Source organism: Rhinatrema bivittatum, chromosome 9, assembly GCF_901001135.1.
Source record: "Rhinatrema bivittatum chromosome 9, aRhiBiv1.1, whole genome shotgun sequence".
NCBI classification, from domain to species: Eukaryota; Metazoa; Chordata; class Amphibia; order Gymnophiona; family Rhinatrematidae; genus Rhinatrema; species Rhinatrema bivittatum.
In genome coordinates this window covers 121988829-122012904 of record NC_042623.1, presented here as the reverse complement: position 1 = coordinate 122012904, position 24076 = coordinate 121988829, and the positions used below count along the sequence as shown (strand labels likewise).

At 41.9% G+C, this 24076-nt stretch overlaps 1 protein-coding gene across 5 annotated transcripts in view; it reads right to left on the bottom strand.

Moving 5' to 3' along the window:
- Window positions 1-24076, bottom strand: part of SRGAP1 (SLIT-ROBO Rho GTPase activating protein 1) — a 483812-nt gene that overhangs the window by 40709 nt on the left and 419027 nt on the right. For all 5 annotated transcript variants that reach the window (XM_029615376.1, XM_029615375.1, XM_029615378.1 and 2 more), the window contains exon 16: window positions 10359-10464. In XM_029615376.1, coding sequence (XP_029471236.1) covers window positions 10359-10464 — 106 coding nt within the window. The remainder of the gene's footprint in view (window positions 1-10358; window positions 10465-24076) is intronic.

The window sequence follows — 24076 nt, the reverse complement described above, 5'->3', positions numbered from 1 at the left end:
CAATGTTAGGAATTATTAGGAAAGAAATGGAGAATAAAACGGAGAATGTCATAATGCCTCTATATTGCTCCACAGTGAGGCCGCACCTGGAATACTATGTGCAATTCTGGTTGCTGCATCTTAAAAAAGACATAGTTGCATTGGAAAAGGTACAAAGATACAGAGGATGGAACGGTTCCCCTTTGAGGAAGGCCAAAGAGGTTAGGGCTGTTCAGTTGGTGAAAAGATGGCTGAGTAGGGATATGACAGAAGTCTATAAAATCATGAGTGGTATAGCGTGGGTAAATGTAAATCAGTTATTTAATCTTTCAAAAAATACAAAGACTAGGGGACACTCCATAAAGTTAGTAAGTAGCACATTCAATACATAATAAAACTCTGGTATTCATTGCCAGAGGATGTGGTTAAGGGAGTCAGTATAGCTGGGATTAAAAAAGGTTTAGACAAGTTCCTGGAGGATAAGCCCATAAAGTGTTATTAACCAAGCAGACTTAGCGAATAGCCAGTATTTTTCACCGACCGATAGTGGCATGAGATGAATTTACTGTTTGGGATCTTTTCAGGTACTTGTGACCTGGATTGGCCATGGTTAAAAAGATGTCTCTTTGGTTTTAATTCAATATATTTGTACTTTCAAAGATATTCTTCAAAATAAATAAAGTATAAAAATTGTTTAAGAGAGCTATGATTATAAACACTGTATGGGTACTAGATCACTCGAAGTGGTTTAAAAACAAACCACAAATAAGTGAATTCAAGATTTACCCACATATTATGAGGTCTCCATAACTGCAATTATATGAGTTCCTTATATATATCTCTGCAATTTATTAGGAGAGTTGATGGCACAATTGGTGTCCTTTGCCCCTCTCACAGTGGCTTGAGCTGTTCATGCCACTCTTGGTGTCTTGGAGTGCTGTTGTTTCTGCTGCTGATGCCTGCCAGCAAGTTTCATAAAGTCTGGATGGAAAACACCCAAATTAAAGTAAAAAACAAAACAAAACGGGATACACTGCTTTCCCCATTGTCTTTAATAGAAATGATTGAAATCTATATAAATAAAAATGTAAATGTTCGTTTGTTCAAAATCTTAAATCTCCGAAAGTTCTTCACCGATTGCTTTGAAATTTTGACACAATGTTGCATTCCAATACGTGCATGTTTTTATATACCTATATTATATAGATGTCACACCTGTGACAGGTAAAAACATGCTTTTTGGGCTGGTTGGACGTGAAAGCAACACATGCTATCTATAATATTAATGGGCTCTGACCGATGGACCGCAAATGTGCAGTAGAGAACGGCTCTACCGCACATGTGCGGACCATAGAGCTCTGCGCTACGTGCTGGGTGTCACAGAGGGGAGGAGAAAAGGGCAGACGAGTCGCCGCTCCAAGAAACGGCTCAGCCCGTTCCTCCGCCGCTGGGGAAGGGGGGAGGGAGTAGGGACTGCTGGACAGTTACACACAGGAGGAGGAAAGGGTAAAAGAGTCACCAAGCCAGTCCATCCACCACTGGGGAAGGGGGGAGGGAGTTGGGACGGCCGGAGCAGAGCTAATGCGCATTGTGAAATTAAACCAGACTGAGCCACGGCAACGCGTGGCCGGGTACAGCTAGTAAATAATAAGAATGAGCTTCTGATCCAAACTGAAATAAATATTTTTCCATGCACACATCTCTGAAGCTTTATTTGCATTGGATTGAAGCAGGTCATACTATCGAAAACAAAGAATTACAGTCTCTGGCATCAAGCTTCTCATTCATGTCTTGGCAACTCTACTTCTCAAATTCCTGTACAACAAACATTTTCTAAACAATGTACTTGATAATGTATCTAACCAGCATTTTCTTACTGGTTTTCTTCTATGATAAGCTTTGCTTTAAACTGTGCAAGTAGAGAAGCAGTCAATTAAACAGCTGTTAGGGTCAGCAGCCTCTCAAAATTTGTTCTGAGTCTCCTTAGACTGGGCACAGCAGCTATGAAGAAATAAATAGATTTTCATTCTGCAGGGTCTCTAAGTTATGGCCCCCTTCCAATAATTGTCTCAGAGATCTCTTCTTTCAGGTCATGCTCTTAACAAGGTCATTTGGGTGATTAACTGGCATTATAACACAATCGAGGGGGACTAGTGCTTATTTCTGCAAAATCTAAGCTTTGGCCTTAACGGACGAGTGTGTCACCAAGTATTCTGGAATGGTGGCCTATCGTTCATTAATGTACGTAGAAACAGGACAATATTTATTTTGCTCAAATTTAACACCACAGGATTAGAAGAAATGACCTTGTTTAGTTTTTCTGGAAATATAAACTGCTTAAGCACCATCTAAAGCTACATGACCACAATATTTTTTTCAATTCCATAAAATCTTGATAAAAATAAATGAAAATTCTTCTATTAGGGAATCTCATTTTAAGCAGTGTGTTGAATGCTATGTGGAGCTATTTCCTCTCTTCTTAACTGTGATGAAGTGCAATCACTTGGATATTCATGAAATACACTAGAAAAGAGTTTATAATTTGCTTTACAAATGATAGTACATTTGGCAGTACAAAAGGAAGAGCTTCACATTATGGAGCCATTCTACTATACTCCGTTAAAAGTGATGCAAGCATTAACAACACTGTTAACATGTGTAAACTACCTTGTTATTTCAATGTAAAATGTATTATAATGTAGGTAATGGAATGCAAAGGTATTTTAAATGGCTCATTATCTACTACTGTAGTGAAAAATAAGGTGTATATTTAAATATGAGATAAAAAACTATAAGAACATATATACAGATTCCAACCAATCCATATCCATAATATTATGTTTATTTAAAATATGTCACATGCCACCTTAAGAAGGTACAACTAAGTTTTTACATTATACATCCACGCTAACACATGTACTTTAATGTGTGTACTTTACCATCTGCATTAACCCAAGTCTCATTTTCATCTTACTGACACCTGGTGTTAATATGCACATTAATGGGCTAATTTTAAAAGCCCTGTACGCGTGAAATCCGAGAGATATGTGCGTGGCTGGGTCGTGCGTGTGCCGCGCGAATCTCCAAAGGCTCACAGCCACGCACATATCTCCTGGTACGCAAAGAAACTTTGTAAGAAGAAAAAGGGGTGTACCAGGGCGGGCCGGGACAGCACCATTAAGGTTCATAAGCGCATGCCGGGATCTAAGGGACACATAACCTGCTGCTGCTACGGACCGCAGGTAAGTTTTAAAACAGAAAAACCTAAGGTAGACAGCGGGGTTTTAGGGGTTGGGGCAGGAAGGGTAAAAGGGGGGCAGGTTAGGTATGGGGTTTAGGAAGTTCCCTCCCAGACCGCTTTTTTACTGGATGGCACTGGGAAAAAGGCCTATTCTATCGCCGAGCGCATCTACTAAATTCCCCATTTATACGTGTGAGATGGCACTCGTGCTCACATGCCGATAAGAACATAAGAACATAAGAAATTGCCATGCTGGGTCAGACCAAGGGTCCATCAAGCCCAGCATCCTGTTTCCAACAGAGGCCAAAACCAGGCCACAAGAACCTGTAAAATTATGCATGCATGTGTGCAAGCTAAGCGGATTTTATAAAATCAGCGCATCCATGTGTACGCGCCGGGAACTGCATGCACATGGAAGCCTGTGCATGGATCTAAAAAATCTACCTTTAAATACTGAGTCAACATGCATTAATGGCCAGTGTTAATACAGTTCAGTACATAGGCCGCAGTTTTTATTTTTCACCACTAGCTCAATATATGAGAATTTTTGATAATGATTCTTGGGCGTTTTTTCTCATTAAGTACATTTGATGCCAGATTTTCTATGTTTTGTGTAGTTTGGCAATTATGTCTGGGATTATTATAGCTCATTTGATGGGGAGGTTATTCTTCATTTTTATGATACTTCCTCGCTTGGTTTCCCTGGATTTTTGGATGGTAATCTACATATCTTGGGTTGGGGAGGGGATGGAGGGTGGGGGGAGATGGTTTTTTTGTTATCATTTACAGATTCTTTCTGTGGTTTCTTTCGTCATTTACATTTAGAAAGATATGTAGGAATGTGTGGTCTGGGAAAATATTTCTTGCTTAACATTCAGTGGCATTTTGTAGCAGGGACAAGGAAAATTGCTATTGAACATGTCAGACCTTGGGGAGTACTCCTTCAGAGTCTTTGTCTGCTGGCTCTTTATATACTTATATCTTATGGCTGTTTAAGTTTATTTCTTTAAATGTAAAGGATCTTAATACCTTTGGGAAATGACAGCTGCTATATAAAGAGGTAGACTACAAGCCACCATAGTGTTTTTTGCAGGAAACACACCTAAAACAACAAGATGAGTCCTTGATGCCCTTGGATAAATTCCCACACCAGTACTGGGCAGCGAGCTTGCAATCAGCAAAGTATGCTGGGGTAGGCATTTTGCTTTGGAAAGATTTCCTTTTTGAGTACCAACCTTACTGTGTTATCTAATTCTCATTCTTCTCATTGGTGGGGATACTTATACCTTTCTCAGCATATATGCCCCAAATTTTCATAAGGGTTTTTTTTTTTTTAATTCTCTTGGGTGTTTATTACAGGAGAAAGTGGAAGAGAATTTAGTTATAGGGGGGTGACTTTAATGAGACGCTAAACCCTGTTTTGGATAATTCAATGGGCCGAAGTCTTGACCCTAAATCTTCTAGGGATGCCCTAAAATGGTTGATGACTCAGAGGAATGTATTAGATATTTGGAGGTCCAGACATCCTAAGTCGAGGAGCTACACTTTTTTTTTTAATGCCCTCATAAAACCTATTCTCACATTGACCTAATAGTAATTGACAAGAGGATTGCTAACTGTGTATTGTGGACTGATATTGAGTCTATAATATGGTCTTATCATGCACATGTGTGATTTACCATGTCTTTTACCAGTTATAATATGGGTCAAAGGTACTAGAGGTTGAAAGACTCGCTCCTAGATGATTCAATTTTCACTGATTAACTAGGTGCTGATATTCAAGAACATTTAACCTACATTGATGAAGGTTCAGTCTCCCCTGTGCTGGTGTGGGACTGTTGAAAAGCTGTGGTGAAGGGTAAATTTATTTCCAGATTGGCTCATATAAAAAAGGTAAAAGAGAGCGAGCATAAGGCCCTCTTGATCCAGATAGGCCGCTTAGAATCCTCACACAAATGCACATTGTCTCCCCTCGGTCTACAGTCAATTAACTGAGATCAGCAATAGGTTGCCTAGCCTTGAGGCTGCCTCAGTAGCATATCATATGGAACTGACAATTATTTTTTGAGGGCAGCAATAAGGCCGGGAAATTGTTGGCCAATAAATTTAAAAAACGCATGGCTCAAAAAACTGTGGTCAAAATCAAAGATCATTTGGGGAACATTCTGACAGATAATAAAGCCATCCAAGAGCACTTTTTGCAATTTTACTCGACTCTATATAGCCCTGATGATGAAATTTCTTCTGAGGCTATTGACAACTCTCTTAATAATGTTTCTCTTCCCTCTCATTCTGATTCTCAGAGGTCCCAGTTAGACAAGGAGATCTCAGAACTGGAAGTGTCTGTTGCTATACTAGCTCTAAAACTGGTGAAATCGCCAGACCTTGATGGCTTCACTTCACGATTCTATCAGACCTTTGCTAAATATTTAATATGAATCCTGACCAAGTTATTCAATTTTATACGGTCTGGAGGTGCTTTGATCCCTTCCTCTAATTTGGCGGGTATTACGATCTTGGTCAAGCCGGGTCGTGACCCAAACCTCCTTAGTTCTTATCACCCAATCTCCTTGCTCAATATAAATTTGAAGATCTTAGCTAAAATTTTAGCTATGAGATTGAATGGCTTTATTGCTCTTGTTATCCACCCAGATCAAGCAGGTTTTATTCCGGGGCGAATGGCAGCCGATAATGTGCGTAAGATAACTGATACAATGTGGTGGGTCACGCAGCAGAATGTTCCCTCTATATTTCTAACTGCTGATGCCAAGAAAGTGTTTGATTTAGTTCGTTGATCATTCTTATTAAAGATCTTGGTTAAATGAAATTTGGTGCTTCTTTTCCAGTGGCTTAGAAGATTGTATGATCAACCCAAAGCCTGTATCAAGGTAAATGGGAACTATTCTTCCTTCTTCTCGGTTGGTAGAGGGACAAGGCAGGGTTGCACCTTGCCTTCTATCTTTTTTGCTCTATTTTTGGAGCCACTTGCTTCATGGATTCAAGCTAATCCTGCTATTACTGGTATCACTTATGGGGAATTCTCCTCGAAACTCTCTCTATTCGCTGATGTTCTTTTCACCCTGACAAATCCGATTGAATCTCTCCCAGCTATGGTACATGAAATGGAATGCTTTGTTTTCTGGATTTAAGATTAACTGGGAAAAATCGGAAATATTAAACATCACTGTCTCTAAGGCAGTGGAGAGGTTGCTTAGGGAGAAATTCCCAATTAAGTGGGCCAGCCATAAAATTATTATTATTTTTTTTTTTATATTCCGCTTTTTGCACTTTTTTTAAGCACTTCAAAGCAGATTACATTCAGGTACTGTAGGTATTTCCCTATTTCCAGAGGGCTTACAATCTATATTTGTACCTGAGGGGTTTACACTGGCCATAAGGCTGATTTATTTCAACTGAATTACCCTCCTATCTGGGCTCGTATACGTAAAGATTTGGAAGGATGGAATCATTATCATATATCATGGCTCAGCAGAATAGCAATCATTAAAATGAATATTTTGCTGATGCTCACTTATCTATTTCAGACCTTTTCTGTGGCTGTTCTGATTGCTTTGTTGAAAGCTTGGCAGGGGAGGTTAATGAGCTTTATTTGGCAGGGCAAACATCCAAGGGTGACTAAGAGTTTTGTTACAACCCAAATCGAGGGGTGGCCTAGGTGTTCCCAAATTAGAGCGGTACTACATGGCTGCTCATCTTAGGGCCACAGTAGATTGGCACTGCATCACTTTTTGAAACCTTGGGTTGTTTTTGAGCAGGCAGCTTTGGGTTCTCTTCCCATTTGATCATAGATCTGGCAACCTAAAAACTCTTAGCTAATGCATTACCTCCTTTTTTCCTCTCTTTAAAGGTGTGGTCTAAGTGGCGTAAATCCCTAGTTGGGACGAGGGACTATCATTCTAGCACCTCTCTTTTCCACAATCGTTTGTTTTTCCTGGGCTTGGTGAACCCAGCTATTCAAGAGTGGCTTTCCCAGGAGATTCTACGTTGGGAACATCTGCCTTTCTAGTCTTTCTGGTTTTTCTAGTTTTCCCTCCTTACAATCTAAATATAAGCTTTCAGTTAATGCTATTTTTCCTTATTTGCAACTACCTGAGAATTATTAGATTTACAACAAAGGGTCTCATATTTTGAGACAATCTGCAAAAATGCTGACAGGATTAAAGGAGTACTTTCTGAAATTTACACAATTTTGAATTGTGCTCCAGCAATCAAACCCTCCCACCTCAAGGCATGGGAGTCAGATTTAAATGTGGAATTATCCCCAGCAGAGTGGTAGGAGATCTTTCAATTCACAGGTAAAGGCCTAATTTCAGCTGCTCTCATGGAGAATGGATATAAGGTCTTATACCATTGGTATATGACACCCAGGCTCCACAAAATGTTCCCATCTTTTTAATTTTGCACTATGTCATCGCTTCTTAATAGATATTGAATTTATTGTTACATTATTTTATTTATATATGCAAAGCTTGTTCTTAACATTTATTGTTATATCTCCTCTTTATATCCCTCCTCTTTCCTCCCCTCCTCTCTCGTTCTAATGTTAACATGTTATAACAGTTCGATATAATTATGTTAGATGTAAAACGCCTTCCCAGGCGTCTGTTTGCGTTACACTGTGAACCGATGTGATATCACTTGATGAATGTCGGTATATAAAAAGTTTAAATAAATAAATAAATAAATAGTACGTGTCGGAGGGGCTGTTCTGAACCAGGTTACTTTTTTCACCTGTGGTGGGTATGTCCTCATATTAAGATTCATTGGGACGAGGTAATTCGCTGGCTCCAGGAGATTCTTCAATACACCATTACTGTACTTCCCCAGCATTTTTTTCAATGCTCCTCTTTCTCAAGGTAATTTACATGAAAAATTGTTCACACATATATTTTTATTGCAGCCAGATACAAGATAGCATGGCAATGGTGTGCTCCTCAGGTGCCGCACCTTGTGGATGTTCAACATAAACTGGAAAAAGTATATAATTTTACTAAAATTACAACTTTTAAAAATAAACCTATGCGCCAATTTGAAAAGGTCTGGTCCCCCTACATGGTTTGGAAGCAATCTACATTAAGCATTCCCCAGCTAATTTTCTTTTATGTTAACCTTCTTAAAAGGTTTTTTGGTGTTTTCGATTGCTATCTTTTTTTTTTTTGGGGGGGGGGGGTTTGTTCATTGTTTTCTCAGTTTTTACTGTACCACATGTTCATTGTATTCGCCCTCGGCGACAGTTAAGTTCTTTGTAAACCGGTGCAATATGTATACTATACAGGAACATCGGTATATAAAAGTTAAAAATAAATAAATAAATACATCTCTTTCCCTTTCTAATGGCGATTTTTGTACTGCTATGGGTGGCTGGGAGGGGTGGTGCTTGGGCATGTTTTGTGCCAGACTGATGTTATTTGTAGTTTGTATCTTCAATCTGTTTGAGGTTCTATATATATCTGCAGAAGGGAACTTTACCATCTTTACTTCGCTATCTTGTTTTCCTTTTCCTTGATGTATTTTTAGCTCTTGTTGTTTTTGTTTTATATTTATTGTATCCTGAAATATGATTTTATGTGTGGATGAACCTCCATACAAAATTTCAAATTAAAAAACAAAAAGAACCTCTGAAGCCCCCCTTTGGGGCTACTTCTCACCCCATCCTCATATTCTTCCTGCAAAAATACAAAGCTTTCCCGCCTTCACGGCCATTGAACTCAGAATGATACCAGCTAGCAGTGCTTCTTTACATTTCATACACACTGGGGAAGAAAGGAGAGACCTCCAGAATGGTAGGGGTGGTGGGGCTTCCTCATTCTAGTATGGAGGGGAGGGGGGATGTCCTCAAGGACATTTCTGTTGCAGGGGGGAGGGGAAAAAGGATGGGGATTGTCCCAAAGGGGGCTTCTGCAGTTGTTCTGCATGATGTTATGGGAGGGTTGTGGAAGGTGGGCATGGTAATCCCCTCAATAACCAACCTCTGCACTTTGGGTTGGTTTGCACAGCAGACAGCATGGACATCATACTGTTCTCTTAGGGGTAGATTTTAAAACCCCTGCGCGCGTAAATCCGGGAGGATTTACGCGTGCAGGGCACTCGCGGCGCATGCAAAGCCCTGGGATGCGCGTAAGTCCCGGGGCTTCGTAAAAGGGGCGGGAGGGGGCGTGCCCGGGGGCAGGGGGTGGTCCGGGGTGGGTCCAGGGGTGTAGTGACGGTTCGGGGGTGGGCGGTCCCGAGTCCCCCGGCACTGCGGCCTGTGCCAGGGGATGCCGGGGCGGCGCGCGCAAGTTACGCCTGCTTCAAGCAGGCGTAACTTGCCCAACAAAGGTAGGGGGGATTTAGGTAGGGCTGGGGGGTTGGGTAGATAGGGGAAGGGAGGGGAAGGTGGGGGGACGCGGAAGGAAAGTTCCCTCCGAGGCTGCTCCGATTTCGGAGCGGCCTCGGAGGGAACGGAGGCAGGCTGCACGGCATGGCGCACGCAGGCTGCTGATTTTGCGCAGCCTTGCGCGCGCCAACCCCGGATTTTATAAGATACGCGCGGCTACGCGCGTATCTTATAAAATCTGGTATACTTTTGCTCACGCCGGTGGCGCGGACAAAAGTACGCATGCGCGTATGTTTTGAAGATCTACCTCTTAATATCCATGTTAGGACCAAAGCCACGCTATTGAGGAAATATTTCAGCAGGCCTTCAGTAAAATATAGTACATAACTTGTTAAATCCAATAGTAATGTGCATTTAAAATTGTATTTTGTGCTACACGCTAAAACATTTTTAGTGTGGGTTTCACTGCACAGGCCACTAAATACTGAAATTTGCTTCATTTCATAATTAAAACTGTACAGTGTTTATTTGCTACAATTTGTTTTAACTTAAATAAGATTATTGCAAGCCAGTCTGCTCTATTCAGCAGAGACCTTTACAGGCTTCATCTGATCTTAAAAAGGTAAGAGAAAAAAAGTAAACTTCACAAGCATAACACAGCGCTTTTGTTCTTTGTCTTTTGAAACACCTGTTTCAGCTAAAAGACAAATTTTGCCTGCTTTAAATTAGGATTCAGAATTGTGAGACCAAAGCAGAATCCAGTGGAATGTACATCAAAAGGAAACTATTATGTGTACTCACTGGTTGAGGAAAGCAAAGAGGTATCTCATCACTATGAGAACCGACCTGGGCACCGTCAGAAGAATTTTGCGGATGTGCAGAGCTCTCTCATAGAGATTATCTATTCCTGCAAACACAAAACAATATTCTGAGTATAATTTTACATGCAGTGTGCCTTGCACAGCCCAAAGGCAATATTTAAGCTTCTCTAACTATATTTTTGGCCGATTTGCTTTCATACAATGGTAAAATCAAATTTAACTTTAACTGTACTTAAGCTGCACCAGCAGTTCTAAAATGTGAACTGTACTACCTCATACATACCTCATACCTAAGATGTTAGTTCTACAAGAATTATACTGTTTGACAGTTCACCTTAAATAATAAAAGCAAAGAAAAAGAAAAGAACAAAAGATGGCTTCAACTAGCACACAATGAAGTTGAGAAGATGAGCGGTATACACGCTGGTAACAAACTATATGTCCACAGTATAACGCTAAAGGCCTAGTATCCTTGCAGTAATAGTCAAAATCAAAACTTAATCAACGAAGAGGTTGCCAAGCATTTCCATCTTTTATGCAAGAGATTTCGGTCCACCGACACAGGCCGTGTTTTGCCACTTGGGTTGCGTCTGGAGGGACAGAAGCCCAAAGCTGCCCACAGATAGAAGGGAAGGGAGCAGACAAACAAGGATCCAAAATGAAACAACAAAAATGGCCACACAGAGCAGAATGAATAAAACAAAATGTTTAAAATGAAGTATGTGAAACAAATACTGAACAGGAGTGTAAAACAATAATATAACAAAACAATGTAACAAGAAAAAAGTTACAGGAAAAAAAAAGAGGAGGAGGGGGAAACAGGAAAAGAAGAAAAAGGAGGGAGGGGATGTGGGAGGGGCAGGGGAGTGGGTGAGAGAAGGGGGAGGAGGGGAAGGGAAAGCAGAAGGGTGGCCAATGTAACCCCATTGTTTAAAAAGGGCTCCAGGGGTGATACAGGAAACTATAGATGAGTGAGCCCAACTTCAGTGCCGGGAAAATTAGTGGAAACTATTCTAAATAACAAAATCACAGAACATATAGCAAGACATGGTTTAATGGAACACAGTCAACATGGATTTACCCAAGGGAAGTCTTGCTTCACAAATCTGCTTCATTTTTTGAAGGGGTTAATAAACATGTGGATAAAGGTGAACCGGTAGATGTAGTATACTTGGATTTTCAGAAGGCGTTTGACAAAGTCCCTCATGAGAGGCTTCTAAGAAAACTAAAAACTCATGGGAAAGGAGGTGATGTCTTTTTGTGGATTACAAACTGTAATCCACAAAAAGACAGGAAACAGAGAGTAGGATTAAATGGACAATTTTCTCAGTGGAAAAGGGTAAACAGTGGAGTGCCTCAGGGATCTGTTCTTGGACCGGTGCTTTTCAATATATTTATAAATGATCTAGAAAGGAATAGAACGAGTGAGGTAATCAAATTTGCAGATGATATAAAATTACAGCGTAATTAAATCACAAGCGGATTGTGATAAATTGCAGGAGGAACTTGCGAGACTGGAAGATTGGGCATCCAAATGGCAGTGAAATTTAATGTGGACAAGTGCAAGGTGATGCATATAGGGAAAAATAACCCATCCTGTAGTTGCACGATGTTAGGTTCCATATTATTAGCTATTTATTTATTTATTTATTTATTTATTTAAGTTTTTTATATACCAACATTCAAGACGGTAGTCCCATCATGCTGGTTCACAAAAAACAGGGGTGCAAATTATAATAAACTTAACAACGTGAACAATAGTGCAGAAAAAGCAGTTACATGTAACAAGGAAATGTAGAACTTGGAGTAAGAAGGAAAATGGAGATCAGATAATTACATATAATAACATAGTAAGGGTGGCTATAAATGATATTGCTGGCGATGTGTGTTGATAGTTGGGAGTTAAATAATGTTGGAGTTAGGAAAGGCCTGCGTAAACAGCCAGGTCTTAAGTCTTTTCTTGAAGGTTGAGATGCTGGGTTCCATTCTAAGATCTGGGGGGATGGAGTTCCATAAGGTAGGACCGGCTGTGGCTATCACCCAGGAAAAAGATCTAGGCGTCATAGTAGATAATACATTGAAATCATCGGTTCAGTGTGCTGCGGCAGACAAAAAAACAAATAGAATGTTGGGAATTATTACGAAGGGAATGGTGAATAAAATGGAAAATGACATAATGCCTCTGTATCGCTCCATGGTGAAACCGCACCTTGAATACTGTGTACAGTTCTGGTCGTCACATCTCAAAAAAAGATATAGTTGCAGTGACCAAAATGATAAATGGAATGGAACAGCTCCCCTATGAGGAAAGGCTAAAGAGGTTAGGACTTTTCAGCTTGGAGAAGAGACGGCTGAGGGAGGATATGCTAGAGGTCTTTAAAATCATGAGAGGTCTAGAACGGGTAAATGTGAATCAGTTATTTACTCTTTCAGATAATAGAAGGACTAGGGGGCACTCCATGAAGTTAGCAAGTAGCACATTTAAAATTAACTGGAGAAAAGTCTTTTTCACTCAACATACAATTAAGCTCTGAAATTTGCCTCAAGAGGATGTGGTTAGTGCAGTTAATGTAGTTGGGTTTAAAAATGGTTTGGATAAGTTCTTGGAGGAGAAGTCCATTAACTACTATTAATCAAGTTGACTTAGGGGTAGATTTTAAAAGGTGCACGTGGGCGTACATGTGCACACGCTACCCGGCGAGCACAGATATACGCTCGATTTTATAACATGCATGCGCAGGTGCATGTATGTTAAAAATCGGAGGTTGGCGCGTGCAAGGGGGCACACAATTGTGCACCTTGCACGCGCCGAGCCTGCTCCAAGCCGCGCTGCCTTCCCCTGTTCCTTCCCAGGCCGCTCTGAAATTGGAGCGGTCTCGGAGGGAACTTCCCTTACCTCCCCACCTTCCCTTACCTCCCCCGCCTTTTCCCCCCTACCTTTTTCGACTTTTTTTTACTTTAAAAATTACTTCAGCCCTGGGCTGAAGTAATTTGTGCGCGTTAGCCAAGTGCCGGCGCGCGATCCCCCACACAGCCGAAAATGGCCGCTATGCTGGGAACCTCTGATCCCGCCCCCGGACCACCCCACCCCGCCCACCCCCCCACCCCTTTAGTAAAGCCCCGGGACTTACACGCGTCCCGGGGCTTTATGCATGTCGCCGGGGCTTTTGAAAATAGGCCCGGCACGCGTAACCCTTTGAAAATTCGCCCTTAGGGAATAGCCACTGCTATTACTGGCATCGGTAGCATGGGATCTACTTAGTGTTTGGGTAATTTCAAGGTTCTTGTGGCCTGGATTGGCCTCTGTTGGAAACAGGATGCTGGGCTTGATGGACCCTTGGTCTGACCCAGTATGGCAATTTCTTATGTTCTTTTGGGGAAGGAAACACAGCAGAGAAGCATGGCAGAGAATAGTGTATGCAATGTGAAAGCGTACCTAATATTCAATTGTGATGGCTCCAAACACTATGTTTCATGTGGGCAAAACCACCTGGGCATTGAAAACCCGTATTTTTGAGCACATGAGCTGCATCCGCAATTGTCGCGAAGAAGTCCCCTTAGATTTGCACTGGCGCGATCTTTATCACCACATTGAAGATCTTCGGGGTTTTTTGCATTGAGGTCCCCACCTACGGACTCATGGGGGCAACGTTTGTGAGCTGTTGATCAAAAGGGAACAATGGTGGATTTTCACTTTAAACATGGTACAGCCCTTTGGTCTAAACTGTGATATTCAATTTTGATACTGGTCTTTCTCTAACAGGTTCTTTAATAGATGCTTCCCCCACTTTTTGTTTTTTGCTGTGTTTTTGTATTTATTTCTGTTTGTGCAGCTTCCCTGGACCACTGTATAATGACTGTCTGTAGTGTTTCCTTTCGATTCTCTGTTTTTGTGTGCTTCTGAGGTTAGCCCCGCCCCTGTTTACATTTATTAAAGTTATAGACCGCCTAACACAAAAAAGGTCTAGGCGGTTAACAATAAAACATGCATAAACTAGGTTTAAGCTTTATTTAGCACTCTGCTGTTACTATGGGCGCTTCGTGCAGTTAGTATAGCTGTGTTTAAAAAAGGATTGGATGAGTTCTTGGAGGAGAAGTCCATTACCTGCTATTAAGTTCACTTAGGGGCGGATTTTAAAAGGCGCGCGAATAGCCTACTTTTGTTTGCGCTCCAGGCGCAAACAAAAGTACGCTGGATTTTAGTAGATACGCGCGGAGCCGCGCGTATCTGCTAAAAACCTGGATCGGCACGCGCAAGGCTATCGATTTTGTATAGCCGGCGCGCGCCGAGCCGCGCAGCCTACCCCCGTTCCCTCCAAGGCCGCTCCGAAATCGGAGCGGCCTTGGAGGGAATCCTCTAACGCCCTCCCCTCACCTTCCCCTCCCTTCCTCTACCTAACCCACCCCCCCGGCCCTGTCTACACCCCCCCCTTACCTTTCTCCGGGGATTTACGCCTCCCGGAGGGAGAAGTAAATCCCTGCGCGCGAGTGGGCCTCCTGTGCGCCGGGCCGCGACCTGGGGGCGGGAACGGAGGGCGTGGCCACGCCCCCGGACCGCCCCGGGCTGTAGCCACGCCCCCATACCCGCCCCCGAAACGCCGCGACGACCGGGCCCGCCCCCGACACGCCCCCCTCGGAGAACCCCAGGACTTACGCGAGTCCCGGGGCTCTGCGCGCGCCGGGAGGCCTATGTAAAATAGGCTTCCCGGCGCGCAGGGCCCTGCTCGCGTAAATCCGCCCAAAACCGGGCGGATTTACGCGAGCAGGGCTCTGAAAATCCGCCCCTTAGAGAATAGCCACTGCCATTAGTAATGGTTACATGGAATAGACTTAGCTTTTGGGTACTTGCCAGGTTCTTATGGCCTGGATTGGCCACTGTTGGAAACAGGATGCTGGGCTTGATGGACCCTTGGTCTGACCCAGTATGGCATTTTCTTATGTTCTTATGTTCTTATGTGATCAAAATCTCCCTGATGGTAAGTCATGCCTGGTTTGCTTTCCTCTGGTTTCTCTTTCAGGTGGCAGTACCTGATTTATTTCTGTTCTTTTGTTTAGCTTTTTTTCTGCAGGGTGCTACAGATAAAAAACTTTTTGATGCTGCGGGGCTGTGCTTTTTCATTGATTCCTATAAAATTCCTTGTCCCGTCATCTGTTAAAAAATGTATATCACCTGTTTTATGGTATGTACCCCTCTTTTTTAGATTTATTTTTTCCCCTTTGCTATATCCTGATTGATTTTGTTTTATTTTTTGGATTAGTGATCAGAGTACAAGGGGTACAGTGCAAAGGGTTCTGGGCATTTTTGCCTTGCCTGCATTTCCTTTCATGCGGTATGTACACTTAAAAAGCACACAAATACTGCACTGTTTTCTTTCTTACATATTTCCCCCTTGTCTTTATTCACCTTTGTTCTTGCCCCTTTTATATATCTCTCTTTTTGATAGTGTTTGGAGCTGCCATGATTGAATACTTCTTTTGACACTGTGAAACTAGGTACACTTTCACATTGCATACACTATTCTATGCCATGCTCCTCTGCTGTTTCTCCTTCCCCTCCTCCCACTTCTCCCATTCACCCCCGACCCCACCCCATCCCCTCCCAATTTTTTCTTCTCCTTTTCTTCCTTTTCCCCCCTTCCCCCACCTCCTCCTTCTCCTCTTTTCTTTCCTGTAACTTTTTTTTGTTACATTGTTTTTGTTATATTGTTGTTTTACACTCCTGTTCAGTATTTGTTTCATTTACTTTGTTTATACATTTTGTTATACATTATGCTCTGTGTGGCCATTTTTGTTGTTTCATTTTGGATCCTTGTTTGTCTACTTCCTTCCCTTCTATCTGTTGGCAGCTTTGGGCTTCTGTCCCTCCCGACGCAGCCCAAGTGACGAAATACGGTCCATGTCCGGGGACTGAAATCTACTGCAGTTTTGAATAAAAGTTGAAATGCTTGGCAACATCTTCCTTGACTGAGTCTTGATTTTGACTATTTCTACAAGGATCCCAGAGACTTTAGAACTATACTGTGGACATATGGTTTCAACTAGCAAATAACATTGGGATGCTTCAGGAAAAATTATTTTGTTTCAAAACTAGGCAGCAACTGCTGTCTACATGTAAAAGACCACTCCTACTCACTTGCATGGCCACTGCCTTGACCTAGTTCTTTCTTCCAACTGCTCTCAGACATCTCCACCTCAGTTCTTCCTATCTCAGACCACCATCTGATAACTTTCACACAAACCACCCTCCCCTACAGACTGGTCCAGTCCCCACTTACATCTTCAGAAATCCCCAAGCTGTTGATCCTTGTATTTTCTCCAATACTGTTTCATCTCTCCCGTCCTCTACCACATTATTGGAGTCAGTTGACAAAACAGTTTCTTCTTTTAAAACTATACTCTCTTCAGCATTAAACACTCTTGTCCCTTCCCTTACTCATCCTGTCAGACACACCAAATCACAACCTTGGCTCACCCCTAGAATTGGCTACCTGTATTCCTGTGCTCACTCTGCCAAATGTTTCTGGCTAAAATCCTGTGCCCATGGAGATTTCATACATTTCAGATTCATCTGACCACCTTCCAAATCTGCTATTGCACTTGCTAAACAACACTACTACATCCATCTGACAAACTCTCTTGCATTCAGCCCTTACCATCTCTTTCTACACTCAATTCTCTCCTAAAACCTTTTTGTCTTTCTCCCCCGCCTTCACTCTCTGCCCAGACTATGACTACTTCTATATCAAGATACACAAACTTAGTATAGAGTTCTCAACTAGGTTCCCTTTACCTCCCTGTCTCCTACTTCATTCCTCTATCCTTCTCCTAGCCTTTGCCATGCTCTCCTCCTTTCCTGAAGTCACAGTGGAGCAAACTGCCCATCTTCTCTACTCCTCCAAACTCACTACTTTTTCTTTGACCATATTCCCACCAAGTTCTTCATCCCCACTGCAGTCTTCTGCAGTGGAGGTAAGGGCCACCAAGATGATAAAAGAGATGGAACAATTCCACTATGAAGAAAGGCTAAAGAGGTTAGGACTCTTCAGCTTAGAGAAGAAGCGGCTGAGGAGAGATATGATAGAGGTCTATAAAATAATGATTGGAATAGAACGAGTAAACGTTAATCGCTTGTTTACTATTTTGAAAAGTACAAAGACCAGGAGACACTCAATGATGTTACAAGGTAATACATTTAAAACTAATAAGAGAAAATATTTCTTTACTCAACGCATAATAAGCTCTGGAATTTGTTGCCAGAGGATGTGGTGAAAGCTATTAGTGTAGCCTAGTTTAAAAAAAGGTTTGGATAAGTTCCTGGAAGAGAAGTCCATTAACCATTATTAAGGTAGAGTTGCGGAATTCCACTGATTATTCTTGGGATCCTGCCAGGTACTTGTGACCTGGCTTGGCCACTGTTAGAAACAGAATACTGGGCTTAATGGACCCTTGGTCTGTCCCAGTATGGAAATCCTTAATTTCTTCTCTTCCATCTGTCACATCCTCAATCTATCACTCTCCACCTGTTACTGCTTCTGTTGCCTTCAAATATGCTGTGATTATACCTCTCCTGAAAATCTCTCGCTGGATCCTATCTGTCCTGATAACTATCATCCTATCTCCCTCTTCTCTTTTGCCTCCAAACTATTTGAATGTGCTGTTTCACTGCTGCTGTCTTGACTTTCTTGCATCTCAAGCCATACTTGATTCACTCCAGTCTGGCTTTCGCCATGTATATTCAACTGAAACAGTCCACCCCAAAGTATCAAATGACCTGTTTATGGCTAAAGCCAAAGGCTTTTACTCAGTCCTTATCCTCTTTGATTTATCTGTGGCTTTTGACACTGTGGATCATCATTTACTCCTTGATACTATGTTCTCACTTGGATTTCGGGACTCTTTCCTGTTTTGTTTCTCTTCTTACCTCTCTTATTGCATTTTTAGTGTTTTCTCTGGCGGAGCCTCCTCTACTGCTATCCTACTAACAATTGGTGTGCCTTAGGTTCTGTCCTGGGCTCTCTTCTCTCTCCCTGTATATTAATCCCCTTGATACTCTGATTTCCTCTCATGGTTTTCAATACAATTTTTATGCAGGTGATTCACAGATATACCTCTGTACACCAGAAATTTCATCAGAAATTCATTCCCAGATCTCAGCCTGCTTTCTGGCATTGCTGCCTGGATATCCCACTGCCACCTTAAACTTAACATGGTAAGAGTGAGCTCCTTATCTTTCCCCATAAGCCCACCTCCTCTTTTCCTCCTTTCTCTATTTCTAAGGATAACACGGTCATCCTCCTGGTTCCTTCAGCCCGTAACCTAGGAGTTATCTTTGATTCCTGTTTCTCCTTCTCTACACATATCCACAACTTTGCTAAAACATGCCTTTTCTTTCTCTATACCATTGCCAAAATCCATCCCTTTCTTTCTGAACATACTACCAAATCTACTCTCTCATCTCCTCCCATTTAGACTATTGCAACCTGCTTCTCACAGGTTTCCCAACAAGCCATCTCTCTCTACTACAATCTATCCTAAATTCAGCTGTGCAACTTATTTTTTACCAAAGTCAATACACCCATAACACACCTCTTCTGAAGTCACTGCTTTGGCTCCTTATCTGTTCCCACATACAGTCAAGCTCCTCTTACTCACCTACAAGTGCCTTCACTCTGAAGATCGTCACTGTCTCTGCTCTTTTCTCTCTCTCTACATCCCTCCTCATGCACACGTCTCATTAGACAAGTCACTCGATCTATGCCTTTCTCCTCTACTACCAATTCCCAACTCTATGCTTTCCACCTGGCTGTACCATGTGCTTGGAATAAACTTCCTGAACTAGTATGTCATGCTCTCGCTCTCTCACCTTAAGTCCCATCTAAAATCCCACTTTTTGAGGCTGCTTTTCAATCGCGAACCTGTTGGTTCGCCTTCAGCCTCATCAATTACTTTTAACAATTGTCTGTTGACCTGTATGTTTGTCTTGATTAGATTGTAAGCTCTATCAAGCAGGGAATGCTCATGTATGTTGTTTGTACAGTGTTGCGTAGGTTGAGTAGCTCTATAGAAATGTTAAAGATGAGCAAGGGGATTAAAGTGCTACAACTACAGTACACTAGTGAAAGGTATCTGGTCCTACACACAAACAGACCTCTGCTGCTGTAAATCTATTTACAGCTAAATCTATATTAACACGCTCTGGAATTAATCCATCAGTACGAAATATGTGGTCAATTATTTCACGGAGATCATTTCCCCAGGTCCATAGTTATGTTTGTAACTCAGAAAAACAACTCTTGAAAACAGTTGGCAAGCCAAGAAAGCAAACAAGACTATTTTTGAGCACCTGTCCCAAGTGTGACAACAATTTTCCTGTAACCATGCACTCCTTTTCAGAACAGCCAAGAAAACACATGATGAATTATGTACTAGAGAAATCATTTTTCATATTGAAAAAAAATCAAGGGAGCTACCATCCAGAATGGATATCTTCACTACTAAAGGCAGGGAAAATAATATAAACGTTAAGAACTTCTCTAACTTTACCAAAGAACAAGATTTAACATACATGATTTAACAACAATTGAATATAACATTTTAGATACTGTAGCATTCTCAGCAGATATGGGTGTCATGAGATGCTGTTCACAAAATAGGAAATAAATGATCAGTTATTTCACTACAGCTAAAATATCTACTCAGGATTTAAGATTCAATAGAAATCAGAAAATCCCTTTAGACAAAAGATAGCTATTCTGACTCTTATACATTAAAATCCATTGCAAGATATATGTTACAACTTTTCTTTAGCTAATGAGAGCTACTTCCAAATATATATAGGTCAATATGGCTAAGAACTAATACCCTATAAGATTTTACATATTTTGCATATTTAAAAATGAAAGGCAAGTCTTTAAAGATGACCTCTCACTACATTTACTCCTTACATCCCTCTGACAACCTAAACAGCATCTTAAAAAAGTGCAAACCTTTTAATCATCCCTGGAAAACTGATGATTTAAAAGAAAGATTGTGTAGTTTTTATTAGCAACATAACAAGTTTGTTTATTTCCCAACATTTGATGACCTGCTTTTCCCTTGAGAAAATATCACGGTGAGGTTCAACTATAATCAAGTACAAACCTTGTTGAAAACATTGCTGTTTAAACAGGCATAATATTAAACATTGGGATTTCGAACGAAATACTTCCTTATTGATACTTCTGATACCTATGGATTTATTTTTATGTATTGGTGACTGTATGTAATTCATTTTTTATGCTTGTTTTATTTGTACATTGCCTAGTGTATTGTTTTAGGTGATTCATAAAACCGAATAAAGATAAAAATAAAGATAAATCAAGCAATACAAAAACACAGATACATATGACAATGTGAACAACAACTTATTAAGACAAGATAAATGAAAAACATAGTTCTTTATCATTAGAAGGGATGTGCTGGGAAAAAAGTTTCATTTTTTAATTTCATTACTGGGGTGTTTTTTCCACAAATTTTGTTTTGTTTAGTGTTTATTTTGTTTTCTTTACCAAAACAAAATAAAAAAAATCACCCCAAAAACAAATTAAAAAAAGAAACAGGGCCTCCTGTCCCCATCACCCATCTGGAAAAATGCCAGGGCCAGCATTCTCTCCAGTCTGGGTGGCATCCGCTGATGAAACCTAGGCCGAAGCCTTGACCTTGAGTAGGCCTAGGTTGCAGTAGGTCTCTGTAACCTTGGCCTAGGGCCTATGCATAGGCCAGGCCTGGAGGCCTAGTCCTGATTCCTTGGCCTAGGCCCAACGTTGGGGTCTAGACCCCAGCTTAGGCACTGGCCCAACACCAGGGCCCAGCATGGAGGCTGAGTCCCGATGCCAAGGCCTTGGCCTAGGCTCAGGCCTCATATGTTGATGTCCTCTTTCTTTTTCAAAATGATGGCATCTACTGGGGATGTGCTGGAATAAATTTACTCTGGCACCTTCTTCCTCAGTGTCAGATGCCATGAACTGCTGTACATCAAAATGACATCCTCCACTGAGGAGGAAGGAGCTGGAGTTAATTTACTCTGGTGTGTCCCCAGAGGATGCTGTCATTTTGAGAAGAAAGAAGAGGATGTCAACGTATGAAGCCTGTGCTCCGGCCTTGGCTCCGGTGTCAGGACCTGGCTTCTGGGCTGGGCCCCGGAATCAGACCTAGGTCTGGGCCTAGGTCAAGGCTTTGGCGTTGAGACCCAGCCTCAGAACCGGGGCCCAACATCGAGCCTGGGTCTAAGCTGAAGTCCAGGTGTCAGTAATTGGCCTCTAGGCCGGGCCTGGCATCAAGGATAGGCTTGGGCCTAGACCAAAGTCCAGGAATCGGGATCTAAATTTCAGCTTCCAGCTCCCGGCCCTGGTGTTGGGCCTGGATTAAGGCCCAGGCATCAGATCCTCAATGGACAAGATAAGTGGGGCCGGTTAGTTTTCTGACCCTGCAACATTTTTCAGGCCTGGACCTTTGCCCAGGTCTTGGTTGAGACCCCGGCTTTGTATCCAGGCCTAGGTTGAGACCCCGGTGTCACACTCTGGTGTAGGGTTGGGCCCCTGTTGGGAGACCATATCCTATGCCTAGGCAAGGCCCTGGCCTTGGATCTAGGGCAAGGAACAGACATTACACTCAGGTGTAGGCCATGGCTCCTGCTTTGCGTCTTGGCCTATTCCTTAGGCAAGGCCCCGGCCTTGGACATAGGCTCAATGAGTAACTTTTTGTTTGTTTGTTTACAAAATGAAATGTGAAAACCAATTGAATTTCGTTGGATTTTCAATCGTTTCATTTTGAAAACGAAATGAAACAAAATAGGAAATTAGTTGTCATTTCCTATTTTGTTTCAAACGAATGCACATCTCTAATCATTAGCTGTGGCCAAGCACCTAAGCCCTAATACAGTAGTGGTGAATTAAAAGCATCAGTGGTACACTAGCAAGGGGATAACCAGCACGGAGTAGTAGTAGTTTCACCCTCAAAACAGCAATGGTACACTTGAATGGGGGCAACTTGCACAGAACAATAGTTATAACCCCAAAACAGCAATGGCATGACTTCATCAGGCTTCAAAGAAAAATTGGTGAGATCAACAGTGTGATAACCATGAATGACTTGGCCATGCTTGGGACAGGAAGACTGAGAGATTAGGCAGAAGACCCAAAGGGGGAGTCAGGTTTGGGCACAAATGTCGCCTCTACCACATAAATGAGGGGAATTATAGTAGATACGCACACTAACACAATCACCAGTTTTCCTACTTTATTCCCAGTTCACCCAGGTAAAGGACAGGACTTTCTAACCTCCCTAATTAAACAGCCTCCCTTTTACCCTGTTAGCCCAAACCCTTAAAACCCCACTGACTAGCCTAGTTTTTGTTTCATGACTTACACGCCATCCAGAGCAGAAGTAAAGTTATGCGGTAGGGGACCCCGGCATGCGCTTTTGTGCATAAATACTTATGCACTGGTTTCATTCAAAAATCCAGAAATGCCCATGGCCCACCCAGACCATACCCATGCTCTGCCCCTTTTTTTAAAAAAAGTTTTGTGCACATGCCGGAGATACGCCCGTATTCGTGTGCCTTTTAAAATCCACATGGTACGCGCTGGCCCAACTTCTGCATGTATCTCCCGGCTTTGACATGCATAGGGCTTTTAAAATTCGCATTTAAGTGCATACATCCTTTTGAAAATTACCCCCAATTTGTTTTGCTTCTTAATTCAAATGGAACTGAATTCCAAGTCATGGCTCAAAGCAACGAACAATCATACCACATTTGGTGGATAACCAGGCAATGGATGAAGAAGGGGCCAATAACAAAGACTGCTGTGAACTCATATCTGATCAAGCAGTCAGCCACATATTTTGGACAACCCTCATGCAAACATTTGAAAATCAAGGAGAGAATTTTAAACTTTACCCTAAACTCTTGGAAGCCAGTGCAGGTCATGAAAAGTTGGTGTAATATGATCATTCCTCTTTGATCCAGTCAACAGCCTCGTGGCTATGTTCTGAAGCCACTGGGGTCACCTCAGACCTGGCCCAGATAGCCCATGGTACAATGAACCACAGTAGTTCATTCTATTAGTACCAAGCAAGTGGACCACAGTAGCAAGGTCCCTATACTCAGAATAATAATAAAAAAGTTTTGCAACGCTGGTTTACTATATGAAAATCTGTCTTGTATACAGTGCCGCTATACCTACACTATGGAAAAGGGGTACTGGCACTGAGTGTGTGAGGGTTAGGGATGTACAGTGCAGGACCTTTGAGGCCGAGTAAAGAGAGACATTTCTGACAAACCTCAACTGCGGCAAAAACAGATGCTTGAGTACAAAAAACTGTATTCTTCATGGCTTGAAAAAAAAAAAAAGACATCCTTCAGAAGGTGTGGCCACCACAGACACTTCATTGAGCTTATTAGTCTATGGTAGCCACTCCTCCTGAAGGATAAGAAATGTTTTTCAAGTCATGAAGAATCCAATTTTTTGTACTCAAGCATTTGTTTTTGCAGCAGTTGAGGTTCATAAAAAAATGAGTATTTCTCTTCATTCAGCCTCAAAGGTCCTGCACTGTACATCCCTAATCCTCACACACTCAGTGCCAGCTCCGTTTTTCCATAGTGTAGGTATAGCAGCACTGTATGTGAGACAGTTTTTTCATATAGTAAGCCAGCTGTTG